The sequence below is a fragment of the Caretta caretta genome, chromosome 7 (assembly GCF_965140235.1).
Source record: "Caretta caretta isolate rCarCar2 chromosome 7, rCarCar1.hap1, whole genome shotgun sequence".
In the NCBI taxonomy this organism is placed as follows: domain Eukaryota; kingdom Metazoa; phylum Chordata; order Testudines; family Cheloniidae; genus Caretta; species Caretta caretta.
In genome coordinates, this window is record NC_134212.1 from 76,621,009 (window position 1) to 76,639,957 (window position 18,949).

An 18,949-nucleotide genomic window follows, 5' to 3' on the forward strand; every position below is an offset into this window, starting at 1 on the left:
TACATTTGGGCTGTGCGCAATAAAATAGAAATTTGACAGAAGATTCCCAGCTCTGATCTGCTCCCTTTGTGGCGTTCAGGCAGTGCAAGGGAGTGGAAATTGGCTCCTTGTTGGGTATACCCAGGGAGGGGGAATCTCCACCAGGCATAGAACTGGCATAATCTGGGTCCAGGCCACTCTTCCGCAGCCTCCAACTCAGTCTGTGTGTAAACAGGGGATTTGTCCCGCCATAGTAGGGAAATTTCTCTATGTATGCAGTACCCTGGCTGAACCAAGTGACGAAAGGATCCAAGTCCCCACCTGAAAGCACTTTCATAGAGTCATAGATATTAAGGTCAGAAGGGACCATTATGATCTAACCTGACCTCCTGCATAATGCAGGCCACCGAATCTCACCCACCCACTCCTGCAATAAACCTCTCACCTACGTCTGAGCTACTGAAGTCCTCAAATCATGGTTTAAAGACTTCAAGGTGCAGAGAGTCCTCCAGCAAGCAATTCATGCCCCATGCTGCAGAGGAAGGCGAAAACCCCCCAGGGCCTCTGCCAATCTGTCCTGGAGGAAAATTCCTTCCCAACCCCAAAAATGGCGATCAGCTGAACCCTGAGCATGTGGGCAAGATTCACCAGCCAGATACCCAGGAAAGAATTCTCTCTAGTAACTCCGATCCCACCCCATCACAGGCCATTGGGCCTATTTACCATGAACAGTTACAGATCAATTAATTGCCAAAATCATGTTATCCCATCAGACCATCTCCTCCATAAACTTATCGAGTCTAACCTTAAAGCCAGATGGGTCTTTTGCCCCCACTGCTTCCCTTGGAAGGCTATTCCAAAACTTCACTCCTCTGATGGTTAGAAACCTTCATCTAATTTCAAGTCTAAACTTCCCAATGACCACTTTATATCCATTTGTTCTTGTGTTCACATTGGTACTGAGCTTAAATAATTCCTCTCCCTCTCCGGTATTTATCCCTCTGATATATTTATAGAGAGCAATCATATCTCCCCTCAACCTTCTTTTAGTTAGGCTAAACAAGCCAAGCTCCTTGAGTCTCCTTTCATAAGACAAGTTTTCCATTCCTCAGATCATCCTAGTAGCCCTTCTCTATAACCTGTTCCAGTTTCAATTCATCCTTCTTAAACATGGGAGACCAGAACTGCATACAGTATTCCAGGTGAGGTCTCACCAGTGCTTTATATAACGGTACTAACACCTCCTTATCTCTACTGGAAATACCTCACCTGATGCATCCCAAGACCGCATTAGCTTTTTTCATGGCCATATCACATTGGCAGCTCATAGTCATCCTGTGGTCAACCAATACTCCAAGGTCCTTCTCCTCCTCCGTTACTTCTAATTGATGTGTCCCCAGTTTAGAATTAGAATTCTTGTAATTAATCCCTAAATGCATAACCTTACACTTCTCACTATTAAATTTCATCCTATTACTATTACTCCAGTTTACAAGGTCATCTAGATCCTCCTGTATGATATCCCGGTCCTTGTCTAAATTGGCAATACGTCTCAGCTTTGTATCATCCGCAATCTTTATTAGCACACGCCCACTTTTTGTGCCGAGGTCAGTAATAAAAAGATTAAATAAGATTGGTCCCAAAACCGATCCCTGAGGAACTCTACTGGTAACTTCCCTCCAGTCTGACAGTTCATCTTTCAGTATGACCCGCTATAGTCTCCCATTTAACCAATTCCTTATTCACCTTTCAATTTTCATACTGATCCCCATCTTTTCCAATTTAACCAATAATTCCCCATGTGGCACCATATCAAACACCTTACTGAAATCTAGGTAAATTAGATCCACTGCATTTCCTTTGTCTAAAAAATCTGTTACTTTCTCAAAGAAGGAGATCGGGTTGGTTTGGTACGATTTACCTTTTGTAAAACCATGTTGTATTTTGTCCCATTTACCATTGACCTCAATGTCCTTAACTACTTTCTCCTTCAAAATTTTTTCCAAGACCTTGCATACTACAGATGTCAAACTAACAGGCCTGTATTACCCGGATCACTTTTTTTACCTTTCTTAAAAATAGGAACTATGTTAGCAATTCTCCAGTCATACGGTACAACCCCTGAGTTTACAGATTCATTAAAAATTCTTGCTAATGGGCTTGCAATTTCATGTGCCAATTGCTTTAATATTCTTGGATGAAGATTATCTGGGCCCCCCGATTTAGTTCCATTAAGCTGTTCGAGTTTCGCTTCTACCTAAGATATGGTAATATTTACCTCCATATCCTCATTCCCATTTGTCATGCTACCATTATCCCAAAGATCCTCATTTGTCTCATTAGAGACTGAGGCAAAGTATTTGTTTAGATATTGGGCTATGCCTAGATTATCATTAACCTCCACTCCATCCTCATTGTTTAGCAGTCCCACTTCTTCTGTCTTCGTTTTCTTCTTCTTTATATGGCTATAGAACCTTTTACTATTGGTTTTAATTCCCTTTGCAAGGTCCAACTCTACTTGACTTTTAGCCTTTCTCACTTTATCCCTACATGTTCTGACCTCAATAAGGTAGCTTTCCTTGTTGATCCGTCCCATCTTCCATTCCCTGTATGCTTTCTGCTTTTTCTTAATCATCTCTCTGAGATGCTTGCTCATTCAGCTTGGTCTACAACTCCTGCCTATGAATTTTTTCCCTTTTCTTGGGATGCAGGCTTCCGATAGCTTCTGCAGCTTTGACTTGAAGTAATCCCAGGCCTCCTCTGCCTTTAGATCCATAAGTTCTTCAGTCCAATCCACTCCCCTAACTAATTTGCTTAATTTTTGAAAGTCAGCCCTTTTGAAATCAAAAACCCCAGTCGCAGATTTATTTTTGTTTATCCTTCCGTTCAGTTTGAACTGAATTAGCTCATGATTACTTGAACCAAGGTTGTCCCCTACAACCATTTCTTCTATGAGGTCCTCACTACTCACCAAAACCAAATCTAAAATGGCATCCCCTCTTGTCGGTTCAGCAACTGTTTGATGAAGGAATCCATCAGCTATCGTATCTAGGAAAATCTGAGCCCTATTATTATTATTACTAGGAGTTGTCCTCCAGTCTATATCTGGGAAGTTAAAATCTCCCATGATCACGCAGTTTCCATTAGTATTTACTTCATTAAAAACATTGAAGAGGGCTCTATCCATATCCATATTAGATCCTGGAAGTCTGTAGCACACCCCAAGCACTATTACAGGGGAGGCTCCAGTAGTTTTCTTCCCCAGTGTGATTTTTGCCCAGACGGACTCTGTCTTATCCATTCCATCGCTTCTTATTTCTTTACAGTCTGCCTCATCACTGATATACAAGGCTACTCCACCACCTTTGCCTTTATTTCTGTCTTTCCTAAACAGCACATACTCTTCAATACCTGTAGTCCAGTCATGACTACTATTCCACCATGTTTCTGTTATCCCTATAATATCTGGTTTCACTTCCTGCACCAGTAGCTCTAGTTCCTCCATTTTGTTACCGAGGCTCCTCGCATTGGTGTACAAACATCTTAATTTTTGTTGTTTGGCCTCGCTCACATTCTTCACCCGATTAGGCATGGACATTCTACAGCCAGTATGACCTATTAGACTGGTATCCACACTGCCCTTCCTCCTTATGTCCATTCTCCTAAGCATGGCTGTATCCTCTCTTACTTAGTTTTCTTCCCTCTCAATGCTAAAATCTGGCGTGGAGATTACCTGGACAGCTCCCCCAAATTCCTAGCATAAAGCTCTCTTTATCAGTTGTGCCAGCCTCCATCCTAGAAGTTTATTTCCTTCCCTACTCAGATCCCAAGAGAACTGTCCTCTGTCCATGAATGCCTCCCAGTGGCCATACATCCCAAAGCCCTCCTTATAGCACCACTGCCTGAGCCATCTGTTGATAGTTATAATCTTGTCACATCTTTGTTGCCCTTCTCTAGGAACAGGCAGAATCCCACTGAAGATCACCTGAGCCTCCATTTCCTTAAGCGTCTTCCCCAGCCTGGCATCGTCTCCCTTGATACGTTCCAGCGAGAATCTACCGGTATCATTTGTTCCCACATGAAGGACGATCAGTGGATTCTTTCCCACTCCCTTTAGGATCCTTTTCAACCTCAGTTCCACATCCCGTATCTTAGCACCTGGAAGACAGCACACCCTTCTATTCTCTGGATCAGCTCTGGTTACAGGCCTGTCCATTCTCCTCAGTAAGAGTCCCCGATCACATAGACCAGCCTTTTCCTGGTGACGGTGCAATTCTCCGGTCTATCCACTGTTCCCTCTGGCTGCAAGTTCTTTCCATTCCTATTCTCCCTGGCGCCTGCCCATCTTTACTTTCCCTTCTGGTGCCAAGTGAATAGGACTCACATCACACAGGAAGGACTGAGCTCAGGGGTTCCTGGATATTTATCTCAGTACTCAATGGGCACCTCTGGGATGGGATGAGGGTGCCCCTATTCTAGGATACTCCTAACTCACTGGTAACCCTTTAATCACTGCAATTCACTTAAACACACACAAAATCCATTTACACCAAAACCATTTCTTGGGGATTAAACAACATTGCACAGCATAAACATTGTGAGGAACTGGCTTTGGTAAGGTTCAATGCAGCAGTCTCTGAAGTGCAGTAAATTTCACAGTTACAACAAATGTACAAGTCCAGTATTTTCTTCCTGGACTTGGATGTGTTGCTAGGTATGCATGTCAGTGAGGACTAACACATTTTCATTCTTCTCTTGCAGGGTGTAGTACATTGCTAAGACTACCATTGGGGCTGTAACATTGATGCAAATTAAAGGAGCGCTGGTACGAAGAAATATGTCATTGGCTAGGGCATATTGCTTGCTTAACCCAGGACCGCACATCACTAACCATTGTGGGCCAGTAATGACTTATCTCCAGGGTGCCCTATCTCTGAAATGCCTTCCGTGGTCATGGTGAGCATCATCAACTTGCTTGCATAATACCACCAGCACTACCAGTTGCCTCACTTCTCCTTCTCTTGGGTCATATAAAACCCAGGACAACACTCCACGGTGAAATTTAAGCTGTTCCCATGGCTGACTTAATTTCCTGGATTGTGGGTCCTTGATTCCAAATGTCCAGTTACATCTAGTTCTAACTTCTGCTAGGACTAATCTGATGTTACCCTGCTGCTGCAGAACCTGAATTTCTTCCCAGGAGTACACTGAAGAAAGGTCATTCCTGAAAGACAAAGGATTTCTCCCCGATGCATTCTGGGAAGTTTTCCTCACACATTAATAACCCTCAGGTTCTGGCTCCTCCAGCCACAGGCATACCTGCACGACATCTTCAGGGATGACTAGGAAATCCTTTTCTAAGTCCTCACTCACCTCTAGGTCTTCCATTAGGGACAGTCAATACAATGAGTCAGAATGGGTGTTTTGTCTTCCCAGCTTGCAATGCACTTCAAAAATGCTCAACATCATCCAGGTTGGTGGTTGGCAGGTATTGGAAAGGATTGTGATCTGAAACCAACGTGAACATTGAGTATATCAAACTTTTCTGTGACAGCCCATTTAACGGCAAGCAACTCCAGCTTAAAGGCACTGTAGTTCTTGTCATTTTTCTCTGAATGCTTTAACCTACAGCTTGAATACACAACCACATGTTCAGCCCCACCTCCCCCTTTGTTTTTGACTCAGTATCGCATCTAGGCCATGGAGGCTCTTATCTCTGGTCACTATGAAAGGCAGACTGAAGTCAGGATATGAGAGTACAGCTGGTGTCATTAACTGTAGTCTTAGCTCATTGAAGGCTTCTTGACAAGGCAACATCCCACACAAAGTGTAGTGCATGGTCATTCCCCTTCTTTCAGCCCATTTGGCAGACTAGCTGATGTAAAGGTGCAGCAATGTGTGGAAATCTGGGGATGAACCATCTGTAGTAGAGACAGGCCAGTTTTTCAATGTATTGGTCTTCTCTTTGTCTACCTGGATGCCACCTGTCAACATCATATGGCCCAAGAATTTGACTTCCACTTGTAAGAGGCAACACTTGCTAGGTTTCAGTTTCAAGTCATGCTCCTTCAAACATGTGAAGATCAAATCCAGCTTCTGTATATGACTTTTGAAGCCTCTGGAGAACACAGTAATATCATCTAGATATATCAACAAAGTGTCCAGAATGTAGTCTGCCAACACTCCCTCTGTTAGCCTCTGGAATGTAGTAGGCACAGTGCACAAGCCAAATGGTAATCATGTCCATTCAAACAGCCTGAAAGGAGTCGGTACTGCAGTCTTTTCCCTATCTTGTGCTTCCACTGCTACTTGGAAATAGCCCAAAGTCAGAGCAAGGGTTAAGAACACTCTTGCATTTTCTAATACATCTAATGATTTCTCCGCGCAGAGCAGTGGGCAGATGTCCTAACATGTGATTTCATTCAGTTTCTTGAAATCACAACCAAACCACTCTGCCATCCTTTTTGATCATGATTACTGCAGGCAATGCCCAGGGACTGTGGCTTTCCTTAAGAACACCTTGGAATACCAGATTGGGGACATGCTTTTTAACCTCTTGAAACACTTGTGGAAAAATTCTCTCATGTTTCTGCTGTATTGGGTTAGTGACCACCGTGTGTATACAACCCATAACCAGGGTGGTATAACCAAAGTCTTGATCATCCTTAGAAAAGACTTCTATTGCTTCTCTACTGACACCCTTAATTCACTCATCTGTGCTGGAGTCAGCCCTTGGAGCTCCTGAATTGGAACGGGCAGTTTCCTACCACGTCCTTCTCTAGCAGAGGCAACTTGTTCTCCTTTCTTGTCACCAGCAGCTTATCTCAATTCTCTGCAAAGGTCACCTCCACCTAAGAGATCACTTCCTCAGACCGACGTACCCCTGCAACTCTGGTTTGAAGATACAACTCCACAGCCTATACATTTGAGTTTAGAAGTCTCACTGGTATTCTTCCTTTGATGGCATTAGCCAGTACATTGGCTATCCAATAGGTAGGCTTGCCCCAGACATAGGATCTACAAGCACTTGATATCCATTGATATTTCCTGATACCCAGCAGTGTCCATCAATGATCTTCTCATTCCAGGGAGGAATGACCACTTCTGTCTTCCGGCCACTTTAACATATCAGATCTGCCCAGCAGGATCCAGAGAATCACACTCTCTCTCCACTCAAGCCAGTACTCTATTCAGTGCAGCATTTTTCTTAGAGTGCTCATGACAGTTCATCCCCCCTGGTTCTCTCTCTTCAATAATGATGTTCATCACTAGAATCTCTGGGACTCCATCTCTGGGACTTCCTCCAGAGACTGTGGCTTTCAGGATGAAGATGCATTTTTTTGCGGTGTCTCACTCATGTACTCTGTGTCTGCTTTGAGGCATACCAGCACTGGGATTGCCAGTCCATTAGCTGACATTAGACATATGTGTTGTGTATAATTGGCTCCTTGTCCTTCAAATATTTTAAAAAATGTGACTCATTATTGGCGGTGACTTCTGAGCCAGTGTCTAATGAACAGCTGGTCTTCACCCCTGCTATAAAGTACTTCAAATATTAAGCATCCAGTAACAGTGCTTGCAAGAGCAAGACATTAATTCAGAATTAATTACTTAAATTTCATCACTATTCATTCAAAAATTATATATTTTATATGATTTCTATGGTCTGAAATAGTAGATACAGCTCTTCCTGTGCCACTTCCATGAAGTGTTAGGGCTACATGATCTGCATAGATGCAGCCCACTTATTATTTACATTATCCTATCACCCAAGAGCCCCAGTCGTGATCAGAACCCCACTGTGCTAGGTGCTGTACACACAGAACTAAAAGACCATCCATGTCCTGAAGAGCTTATAATCTAAATAGACAGACACAGGGTGGGGGTAGGGGTAGAATACACAAGCAGAGTGAACAATGTGATGGTGGCAAACATCATGTTAGTTTCATATTTTTTTCCTTTAGGTGGGTATGCTTTGGAGGGGCTAAACTAATTGGAAAGAAAAGGAAGGGGGACATTGAAAGAAAGAGGGGGTGAGGGCACAGGACAAGGGAAAAGAGGGTAAGAGAGGCAGGTGTGGGGTGATGCAGAGGTTGAAAAGACTGTGAGGAAGGCTGTGTTAGAGAAAACAGCCAATCAGCACACGGTAGAGAAAGCCCAGTCAAAACCGTATAAAGTTCTTTAAACATCTGAAGTTCCTTGCTTTGGCTGTTTCTGCACCTACCAGCGGGCATCTCAGGCTGCTGCCTCTCTGCAGCTTTCTCCCAAGTCCATGTGACAGGTGGAAAGGGAGATAACACATGGGTCCTAGAGTTTCCAGAGTGAATGTATGTGGGGTCTCCCATGCACAGTTCTGGATTCAAGGGGTGCCAGGAGGAGGAGCTGCCCAGCTGGGCTCCACTCTACCTACCCCTCCAGTACTGCAGTCCCTGCTTTGGCTGCTTCTGATCATACCTGCAGTTGTCTCAGTATCTCTCACCAAAGCCTCATCAGCCTACATGGCACCAGAGTGGAGAGCCTTTCTGTAGTGCATAGGAGATGCACCTTGTGTGATCATCCCCTGTGCAGCCCTGTGTGGCATTTTAAGTGGTGGTGGAGAGAGTATTTTGCTAGCCCTCCACACCAGGGCTGCTGAATTTCACCCCCACTGAATAATGTTTGGAAACAACAAGGTGGCTAATTATATTAAAGAAAACCTTTTTTAAAACGATCTGCTACCAGTTGTCTTGGTAAGTGATTCTGCCTTAGGGCCCCCTCCAGCTGAAAACAGCCACAACCAATGGTGCGGATCATGAGTTTTAGTGGGCAATAGCCTTTCTTCAGTGGCCATGGTGGCTTAGTTAGGCATTCCACATGTGTCAATCAGCCAGTAAGAGTTTGGGAGCGGCTATGGGCCTGATTCTCCACTCCCTTGAACTTCATGCTCAGTTACACAGGTGCAAAGTGAATGGAAAATAATACCAATTCACAATGGTAGTGTTTTACCATTGGCACAGGTGTAAATTACTGCAAAAAGTGCAGGCTAATGGAGGGTCTGATCCTATCACTGAATTTCCCCTTGTGCTTCTCCCTGATGACAAAGGCATACAAGGGAGACCTACTTAGTGTCTCCAACTTGCCTAATACTGAGGGTGAAGGCAGAGGCAAATATGGTTGGCCATGGGAATGCAAACAACTTATTTCCATAACAAGGGGAAATTATACTCCTTAATTTAGTATCGTCCTATTAATTTTTTTTTTAAATTACCCATAGCACTTATGGTAATCTCCAATATAAAAGCACTCACACAGACTACAATGCCTAACATTGTATTTTAGAAACACTTATGCTGTAATTTACCAGCTGGTTTGTATTCAGCTGCTATAAATTATATTTTTCACCATCTGTGGAAGGTGGGTGGATGGTGGATTTTCACTGACTGGGGAAAGGCTAAAAATAATTAACAACAAATACACTTATATAATTTCCTGAATATGCCCTGGATAACGACTTGTTACAGGGATATCAGCATATATAATTCTGGTTAGTGTAATGTTAACAGAGTGCTGCAGAGACTGAAATATCCCATCAGCCTAACTATCTGCCCTTACCACCACCAAACTGGGCAGTCTGCTCAAGCTAGTGTGCTAAAAATAGCAGCAATAAATTTGCAGCAGAGGTGGCACTAGTTAGCTGTCTGTGTACCATCATGCCTGACCATCTGGGTCTGAGCCCAGGTGGCTAGCCCTTGCCACTGCCCATACCACAATGCCCACACTGCTATTTTAACGCGCTAGCTTGAGTGGAGCTAGTGGAGCTTGGAAGAGGTATACTAGGCCAGCCCCTGATATTCTGCTCACACTTCTACAGGTCACTATCCTAGAGATATGGGTGTACCATCAATGCAGCATTCCGATATGGAGTCCTCCTCCTGAGCCCAGCTTCCAAGCCCTCACTCCTTTTCTTTTCTCTCCCAGTGTGAAAGGTGGCCATTGCTAGGCATAGCCAATAAGTCCCCATGGGTGGACCTCATGTGCCAAAAAGAACATTTTATTTCTACCTATAAATGTACAGCCTCCACCAAAATGGAGCTCCCCCGCCAGTTGTCTGACCATTAAAAAGTGGACTAGCTTTAGAGTTGTAGAACACATTCAGAAAGCTACAGAAATCATTGAGGATTCAGAAATAGAAGCTGAGATATCAACATTTGCATTGATTAGAGACCTACATGAGATCATGGACAAGGAGACATAGCTTGTTAGTTAAAATTCTCTCTTTCACTAACCCTTAGGGAAATGGCCAGTTCCTAGAGGACTGACTGACTATTTGCCAGGTTTTTGTCCAGGCTACTAAGGGAAGGAGGTTGGTCAGAGAAGCAAACAAAAAATTAGATGCAGTTTTATACAGCTACAAAGAAAAGTTAACTCACAAAGCGTGCTCACCAACCTTAACAGTATTTTGGTAAGATTATAAACTGAGAGTCACCTCCACTTAAGACAATTAAGCAACATTGATTTACACCAGCTGAGGCTAATACTTGGGACCTGATTCTGACCTCATACGGTGCTATGCTAGTGCAACACCACAGACTTCAGTGCAACTATTCCTGATTTACTTCAGTGTCAATGAAATAAGAATCTGGCTCCATATAGTGTGACATGAATGTCTAACACAAGCTCCTTGAAAGAACACATCGTAACATTTAAAGTTATGCCTTTTTAAACTTTCTTAAAGTCAGAAGAAGAATATTTATGAGAAAATCTGCATGAATATAGATCTTTACTTCAAACATATTTTGGAAAGCTCACTGTAGGGTCACCTTAATAAGAGTTTGTGCTTTACAAGTTTGAGAAAGGAGTTAATATCCTCTGGAAGGCAGTTTATTCAAACTTTAGCATCCTTTCAAAGCAATTAACAATTCAAAAGAATGGGGTGAGTGCCATTTAATTCCATTGCAGTGTCACAAGAAAAAAGTAAAAGCTTCATTAACCCAGATCAAAGAAAAATGTCTTGACTGCTTGTATTAAACTGAAAATAGATTATTACAGTTCATAACTTTAAAAAATGAGGAAATTTTCAGAATGCATTAAGGTGACAGAAAATAGAAATGATATATGATGGCATTCCTAGGTAGTAATTTCCTTTCTATGTGGAACCTACGGACAATGATCAAACACAATGAGATCTGCACTCTGATTATATCATGGTATGGAGGAACTGTGAGGTTGCAGAAGGACTTCGGTGACACAAAAGTGACTTTATCCTAGTATGACATGTCTATTTACATCTTAGTTTCCCTTCTTCTCCCATTTCTAAAAATGTGCCCAAAGCCTCTAGCTCCATGTACAAACTATTACAGCTCTTCTATATATTCTTTAGTTAAAATACCAATCAAAAATTAGATCACCCTTGACTTTCCCCACTCCAAAAAAACTCTACCACCACCAAAGACTCTTTTAATGTTTCCCTCAAACTGCCACTTCAAGAAAAGTCTGGGAAAATACTATGACCTAGTTCAACAAACTCAGGTTCAATTCTTCCCTATACCTTTGAAGAGCAAATTAAGAGTCCCCCATTGAAAACATCCTTCCCCAAACATCCGGTTGAACAGATGTACGAACTGTCCACTTGAGCATCCCAGATGATCCAAACCACTGGGTTGGACAATGGAAGACAGGCTGCATCTGAGACACAGATCCCAAACCATAAACAGTTTGATGGATCAGTATTAATCCCTTAAACTACACACAGCCTCAAGCACTGCTGTGAAGGAGGCTAAGACAGCCTGCTTCTCCTCTGCCTCAGAGATCACTAAGCCACGCCCCCCTGAGAACTTTCTGGACCATAAATGTTTTTATATGCTACAGAAATTCTCACTGTAAGGAATTATCGTATTTCACAGAGAAGATCACTTGCATCTAGAATGGACTCTCGGGATACTAAGAACAAGCACAGAACTGAAAAAACACCACCATCACAACACAACTTGGCCCATTCGCACACGTAGCAGTCATGGAAGCATAGAGAAATCACATATGTTTCTGGACCCCTGCCCCCTGTACCTAGGAAAATAAAGTAGAGAGATATTGGTTTTTGAAGAGCAAGATCTATCAATCGCCCTAATATCCACCATTATTATTAAGTTAGTCTTAAACCCTGTGAACCTCATTGTTACTGGATACCCAGAAAGCTCCAGTGCCACAAAGCAGCCAGTCAGGCAAATTTAAAGTCGTGGGAAAAGACACCTGGAAAAGAAGGGAAGAGAGGTAGCAAAAGCTGGGACAGAGCATGAACCCTTCATCTGGTCTGTCCTTTCTCAGTTTAGAAGGCAAATGGGGAGACTGGAAAATAACCAGAACCTCCAGTTGGTATTCTCTGGACAGGGGCGTTTCAGGCCTCCCTGTCACATACCGATTACCCCCATAGGCCCCAAATGGCCATGCTCTGCCCTTCCCCAAGTATACAGCCTGTGCGAGAGGTAGGGGATTCTTTTGTATATGGATTATTTTTAAATAGCACATTTGTGTTTAATTATTGATGGACTTTTCAGATTTGTAAAATTGTCTGGGGCAAAAAGCATGATAAACCACTCTTTCAACCTTGAAAATCCTTTCATAGAATCATAGAATACCAGGGTTGGAATGGACCTCAGGAGGTGATCTAGTCCAACCCCCTGCTCAGAGCAGGACCAATCCTCAATTTTTGCCCTGATCCCAAATGGCCCCCTCAAGGATTGAACTCACAACCCTGGGTTTAGCAGGCCAATGCTCAAACCACTGAACTATCCCTCACACTGGGAGTCGGGACCCCTAAGGGGGTCTCAAGGTTATTACATGGGGGGGGTCACGAGCTGTCAGCCTCCACATCAAACCCCGCTTTGCCTCCTGCATTTATAATGGTGTTAAATATATGTAAAAGTGTTTTTAATTGATAAGGGGGGGGGTCGCACTCAGAGGCTTGCTATGTGAAAGGGGTCACCAGTACAAAAGTTTGAGAACCACTGCTTTAAAGTAATTAATATAGAAAAGAACTGGATTAGTATCAACTTGTTTGATTTCTGTATTGCAAGAAAATAAAAAGTGGCATTAGAACAATATAAAAATCCCGCCCCCCCCTTATTAATCTGAAATCACAGTTCCAGCAAAAAATAAATTAGAATGTTTTCAATACATATTCTCGGCAAAGAACAATAGAGAGCTGCAGTATCTGTTTTGGCAGTTTGTGCGTCTTGAGGCTTATGACATTTTAAGTGCAGAATTTCCTTTATGTGGAACAAACCAGGAGTAATAAGACACACACAGATCTGCACTGTGCTTGTATCATGCCATGGGTGAGCTGTGAGGAGGCAGAATGCCCTCAATGACCCAAGGAGTGAATTTATCTTGGTATGGCACATGCCCACTTGGGTTTGCATTAGTCCTGAAACAGTCCTGAAATATAGAAATTCTGGTTATGTTCCCGTGGACTATCCCTCTACCATTACAAGTAAACATGATCCATATTAACAGTATATTTTAATTGCTTTTATTTATTGTCTTTACTGCATGTTTATCATAACATTTGAAGTACGTTCTGCATGAATTTTAAATTCTGATATTTTAATTGTGGAAGTTTCACTGGTTTCTGCAGCTGAGCTGTCAGAAGAACTAACAATTTATTGAAGTAAATTTCTCACGCACTTTACATCCTGGCACCAGACTACCACAGGACATTTCCACATGCCTCTCTTCCAATGGTTGGACATGGATGGTGTCTCCTTATTTATATTATAAATTTTAATATTGATCTGAGCTATGGTGACATCAGCACACAGAAAAGGACTACGAGTAATGAACTGATTACACCTGAATTTCTTTAAAAGGACAGATGGTGGTTTTCTATTAATATACGTCAAGGCCCTATTAATAGGAATGGATGTTCTCTGGCTCATTGTGGTAACAATCTTCTTCCATGGCCTGAAAGTGACCCCCTCCCCTCATCTTCCTTCCCCTTTTATGTCTCTGCTGCCTTATCCTACACCTTATAAAATAAAGTCTCTTGTTCAGAACTTTTCAGAGTGTAACAGGCCTTTACACTAGTATGAGATTGCCTTTATTTGTGAAGTGGCTTTGTAAGGTTACCCATTACCTAGGCCAATTGCACAGCCTGTATTTTGGCTTCCAACATGTTGACTCAATTGTTTGAGTTTGACATAAGGCTGCCCATTGTTTGATACACAGTAGGAGCTTGAGAGTAGCAGCCGTGTTAGTCTGTATCCGCAAAAACAAAAGGAGTGCTTGTGGCACCGTAGAGACTAACAAATTTATCTGAGCATAAGCGTTCACGAGCTGCTCAAATTAATTTGTTAGTCTCTAAGGTGCCACAAGTACTCCTTTTCTTTTTAGTATGAGCTTGCTGTCACACAAAGAGCTTCTCTGTGTCATATTCTTTGACATCCACGTTAAAACTAACTATTATTTCAACAGTCAGAAATATGTGCAATTCCTTTTGTTTTCGTTTCTTCCTTTTCTCTCTCCCACAATCTGCTCCTCTGATCACTGAATAAATGCACCTCATGCATCAATCTTTTTTCATCTTGCCTAGTGGCGTTTCCTGACTACTTTGTCCCCTCCCACTCCTTAATATAGTCTTAATTTTTAAACAAAATGGAAGTGCTGTTCTAATGCATTTCAGTTGTGATGTGAGGACCAAACAAAATTATAGCAACTTAAGATCTCTCTCAGTATTGCTAACACCAATCACTTAGAAATCATGATTCAGACACTAGAAATCATAAGATTGGCTTAAAATCATGAGACTTTGAAAAAATTGGGGTTATTTTTATTTGCCTTCTGGTTTTTGAGCCCTTAGGGTTCGCCCTTGGGTGACATTTTCAAATATTTCTCTGCCAACATGAAAGCTAGAAACTTACTTTTTTTTTTAAATGAAAGCCAAAATTCTTATGTAATCACATGCTTCCAGGAGCAAGGGTTCTATGTTAAATGTCAAATACAGTGTGAGTTTAGCAACACTGCATTTATGCAGTTAAAGTTTTGGTTAAACTTACCTCATTTAAATTCTGCAGTTGTTCAGTAGGTTCCTTTGGTGAAAGAAATGCGCACTGATCTATTCTACAACAGAAAAAATAGAAAAATTCCATTGAACACCCCATTTTCCTCTACTGCAAATATTTAGACTTTGAATATCTGAATTTACATTACAGCAGTTATGTAGTTGTTTCTGTGATAAGATTATACAATATTGTATTGAAAAGAAATAAAATTTCCCATTAAATTTACCTCAGGATTCTGTATAACTTATTTAAATACACAATGAAGGGAAATACTGTTCAGAGTAATAGTGATTTTATTTGGAATCATTTGTGATGCATTTATACCACAAATGCAGTCCTGAAAACTATCACAGTTACTAATTCAGAGGAAAAAACAAAAACCAAAAAACACTAAAAATCTGGGATCATTCCTTCAACGAATGGGTGCACAAAAGGGACCCTGTCTGGTGACCAAACCATGAGCAACAGGCAGCAAACCACTTATGGATATGCCTAACTTTAAATATGGTTAGCCCTCTTTATTTCAATGGGACTACTCATATGCTTAATTTACATGCTTAAAGTTAGGCCGAGGTTTAAGTATTTTGCTAGATCAGAGCCATAAAAGATAAATCTTTCCAGAATAACTTGATTATTATTAGGGCTAGCAAGCGATTTTTATTTAAATATTTTTGATGTTTTCTACATTTTTAAATATCTTGATTTCAATTACAACACAGAATACAAAGTATACAGCGTTCACTTTATGTTTATTTTTTATTACAAGCTCTTGCACTGTAAAAAAACAAAAGAAATAGTATTTTTCAAATCACCTAATACAAGCACTGTAGTGCAATCTCTTTATCATGAAAGTTGAACTTACAAATGTAGAATTATGTACAAAAATAAGTGCATTCAAAAACAAAACAATGTAAAGCTTAGAGCCTGCAAGTCCACTCAGTCCTACTTCTTGTTCAGCCAATTCCTCAGACAAACAAGTTTGTTTACATTTGCAGTAGATAATGCTGCCCACTTCTTGTTTACAATGTTACCTGAAAATGAGAACAGGCCTTCGCATGGCACATGATGTATGATGTAGCCATTCGCATGATGTAGCCAGCATCACAAGATATTTATGTAGCAGATGCGCTAAAGATTTATATGTCCCTTCATGATTCAAACACCATTCCAGGGAACATGCGTCCATGCTGATGACGAGTTCTGCTCAATAACAATTCAAAGTATTTTCCTCATTGGAGTGTTGTTCTTTTAAGGCTTTTGAAAGCATGCTCATCCCTCTCAGATTTTGGAAGGCACTTCAGATTCTTAAACCTTGGGTCGAGTGCTGTAGCTATCTTTCAAAATCTCACATTGGTACCTTCTTTGCATTTTGTGAAATCCGCAGTGAAAGTGTTCTTAAAATGAACAACATGTGCTGGGTCATTATCTGAGACTGCTATAACAGGAAATATATGGCAGAATGCAGGTAAAACAGAGCAGGGGACATACAATTCTCCCCCAAGGAGTTCAATCACAAATTTAATTAACACATTATTTTTTTAACTAGCATCATCAGCATGGAAGCATGTCCTCTGGAATGGTGGCCAAAGCATGAAGGGTCATACGAATGTTTAGCATATCTGGCGTGTAAATATCTTGCGACTGGCTACAAAAGTGCCATGGAAATGCCTATTCTCACTTTCTGGTGACACTGTAAATAAGAAGTGGGCAGCATTATCTACTGTAAATGTAAACAAATTTGTTTGTCTTAGCAATTGGCTGAACAAGAAGTAGGACTGAGTGGACTTGTAGGCTCTTACGTTTTACATTGTTTTGTTTTTGAGTGCAGTTATGTAACAAAAAAAATTAACATTTGTAAGTTGCACTTTCACAACAAAGTGATTGCACTACAGTACGTGTATTAGGTGAATTGAAAAATAATATTTTCATGGTGCAAATATTTGCAATCGAAAATTTGATTTCAATTACATCACAGAATACAATATGTATGAAAATGTAGAAAAACATCCAAAATATTTAAATTTCAATTGATATTCTATTGTTTAACAGTATGATTAAAACTGCGATTAACCATGATTAATTTTTTTGAGTTAATCGCGTGAGTTAACTGTGATTAATCAACAGCCCTAGTTATTATTTCTTTTCTAAAGAATGACAGAATCAGGCCCTGATCCTGCAAACATTTATGGATATGCTTAATTTTAGGCACTTCAGTAACCCCTGAAATTGACTCCACTCAGAGGGTATGTCTACACTGCAATTAAAAATCTGCAGCTGGCCCATGCCAGCTGACTTGGGCTCATGGGACTCAAGTTAAGGGGCTATTTAATTGCAGTGTAGATGTTCAGGCTTGGGCTGCAGCCTGGGACCTGGTGAGGTGGGAGGGTCACAGAGCCCCAGTGCAGTCCAAACTGGAACATTTACACCGCAATTAAACAGCTCCTTAGCCTGAGCCCTGCAAGCCTGAATCAGCTGGCACAGGCCAGCTGCAGGTGTCAAATTGGAGTGTAGACATACCCAGAGATCTTTATGATCCTTCAGCTATGGAAGTTCTCAGGGCTCCATCCTCTCCTTCATCCTGCCCAACTTCTATGGGAAGCTGGTAGGGGAGACTGCTGAATTGTAGTTCATCCTGTCCCACAACATACAGCTCTAAACCACCTTCACATTAAGTGAAAACAGCATCATCTCCAAACAGTCTATAGGCCTGGCCAAGATCAATAACTGGGTGAAGGGCAGCTGTCAAGGAGTAAGTACCGAAGAGGAAGAATTATTTGGTGTGATACAGTATCTATGGCTATAACTAGGCATAATGGGATGAAACAAAGAACAGGAAAATGTAGGCTGAATATAAGGGAAAGTATCCTGATGGTGAGACATACACCTCTGTGCCCATATAACGCTGTCCTCGGGAGCCAAAAAAATCTTACCGCGTTATAGGTGAAATCACATTGTATCTAACTTGCTTTGATCCACCAGAGTGTGCAGCCCCGACCCCCCAGAGCGCTGCTTTACCGCATTATATCCACATTCATGTTATATCAGGTCGCGTTATATCGGGGTAGAGGTGTATTTGGCTATGGAATACTCTCCCAAGGAAAGTGGAGAATCCCCAATGCTTGGGACATTTAGAACTAGACTGGATAAAACATTAGTATGTGTAGTCTAAGGAGCAATTTTGCATTGACAGGAAGATAGAGATGGACTGGAAGTCGTAAAAGGTCTCTCTCATCTCTAACTTGTATGATTCTAAATATCTATAGTGTACAGATTCTTGTAGAAATTTCAAGCCAGTAGATACATTGAGCAAGTTAACCAATGGTACAAGTGAGCACCACTTGATGGACATCTGTGGAGCAGTACCCCCACAAGACAAATTCATTTGGCCTATTGACTTAATGTTGCACTTGTGAATTCAACAAGCTACTCTCATACCAATTGCCCCATTGCTTCCATAATGTCTCAAACAGAAAAGGCAGGCATAGGTCAAAAACAAAAGAAGCATGAGAGGAACTGATGTGGCGTGGACTTCTATAAAGTTTGTATTGGCTCTGTGTTGGCTGACCTGCCTAGCTCACTCATGGCTCCACCTCTAATGAGCCCCACAGTTATTTTAAGCTCATGGGGGAAAAAAAACTTTATACCACCCTTAAAGCATCATCTGTCGGTCTCAGTTGCTATTATTGTCTGCATTTTTGGTGTGTGATGGTCTTGCATTCCACTGTTTGTATCGTACAAAATAATACTGTAGTTAATACTCTCTCACTGCTGTGTTCCTCAGACCCTCACACACACTAGATGTTTCCTGAAGTTTCTCTAGCCAGCAAAATATTTTTTCCACTCTGTGAAGACCACTTACATTAATGGTAGTTCATGTGCATGTTGAGCTAAAAACACCCCATAGTCCTTTTTTACAATTAAGCTTAATAACTCTGCTA

General features: G+C 41.5%; 1 protein-coding gene across 3 annotated transcripts in view; it reads right to left on the reverse strand.

The window, feature by feature from the left end:
- FAM13C (family with sequence similarity 13 member C) overlaps positions 1-18,949 on the reverse strand; it is a 216,625-nt gene that overhangs the window by 46,646 nt on the left and 151,030 nt on the right. For all 3 annotated transcript variants that reach the window (XM_075130810.1, XM_075130808.1, XM_075130809.1), the window contains one exon: positions 15,006-15,069. In XM_075130810.1, the coding sequence (XP_074986911.1) occupies positions 15,006-15,069 (64 nt within the window). The remainder of the gene's footprint in view (positions 1-15,005; positions 15,070-18,949) is intronic.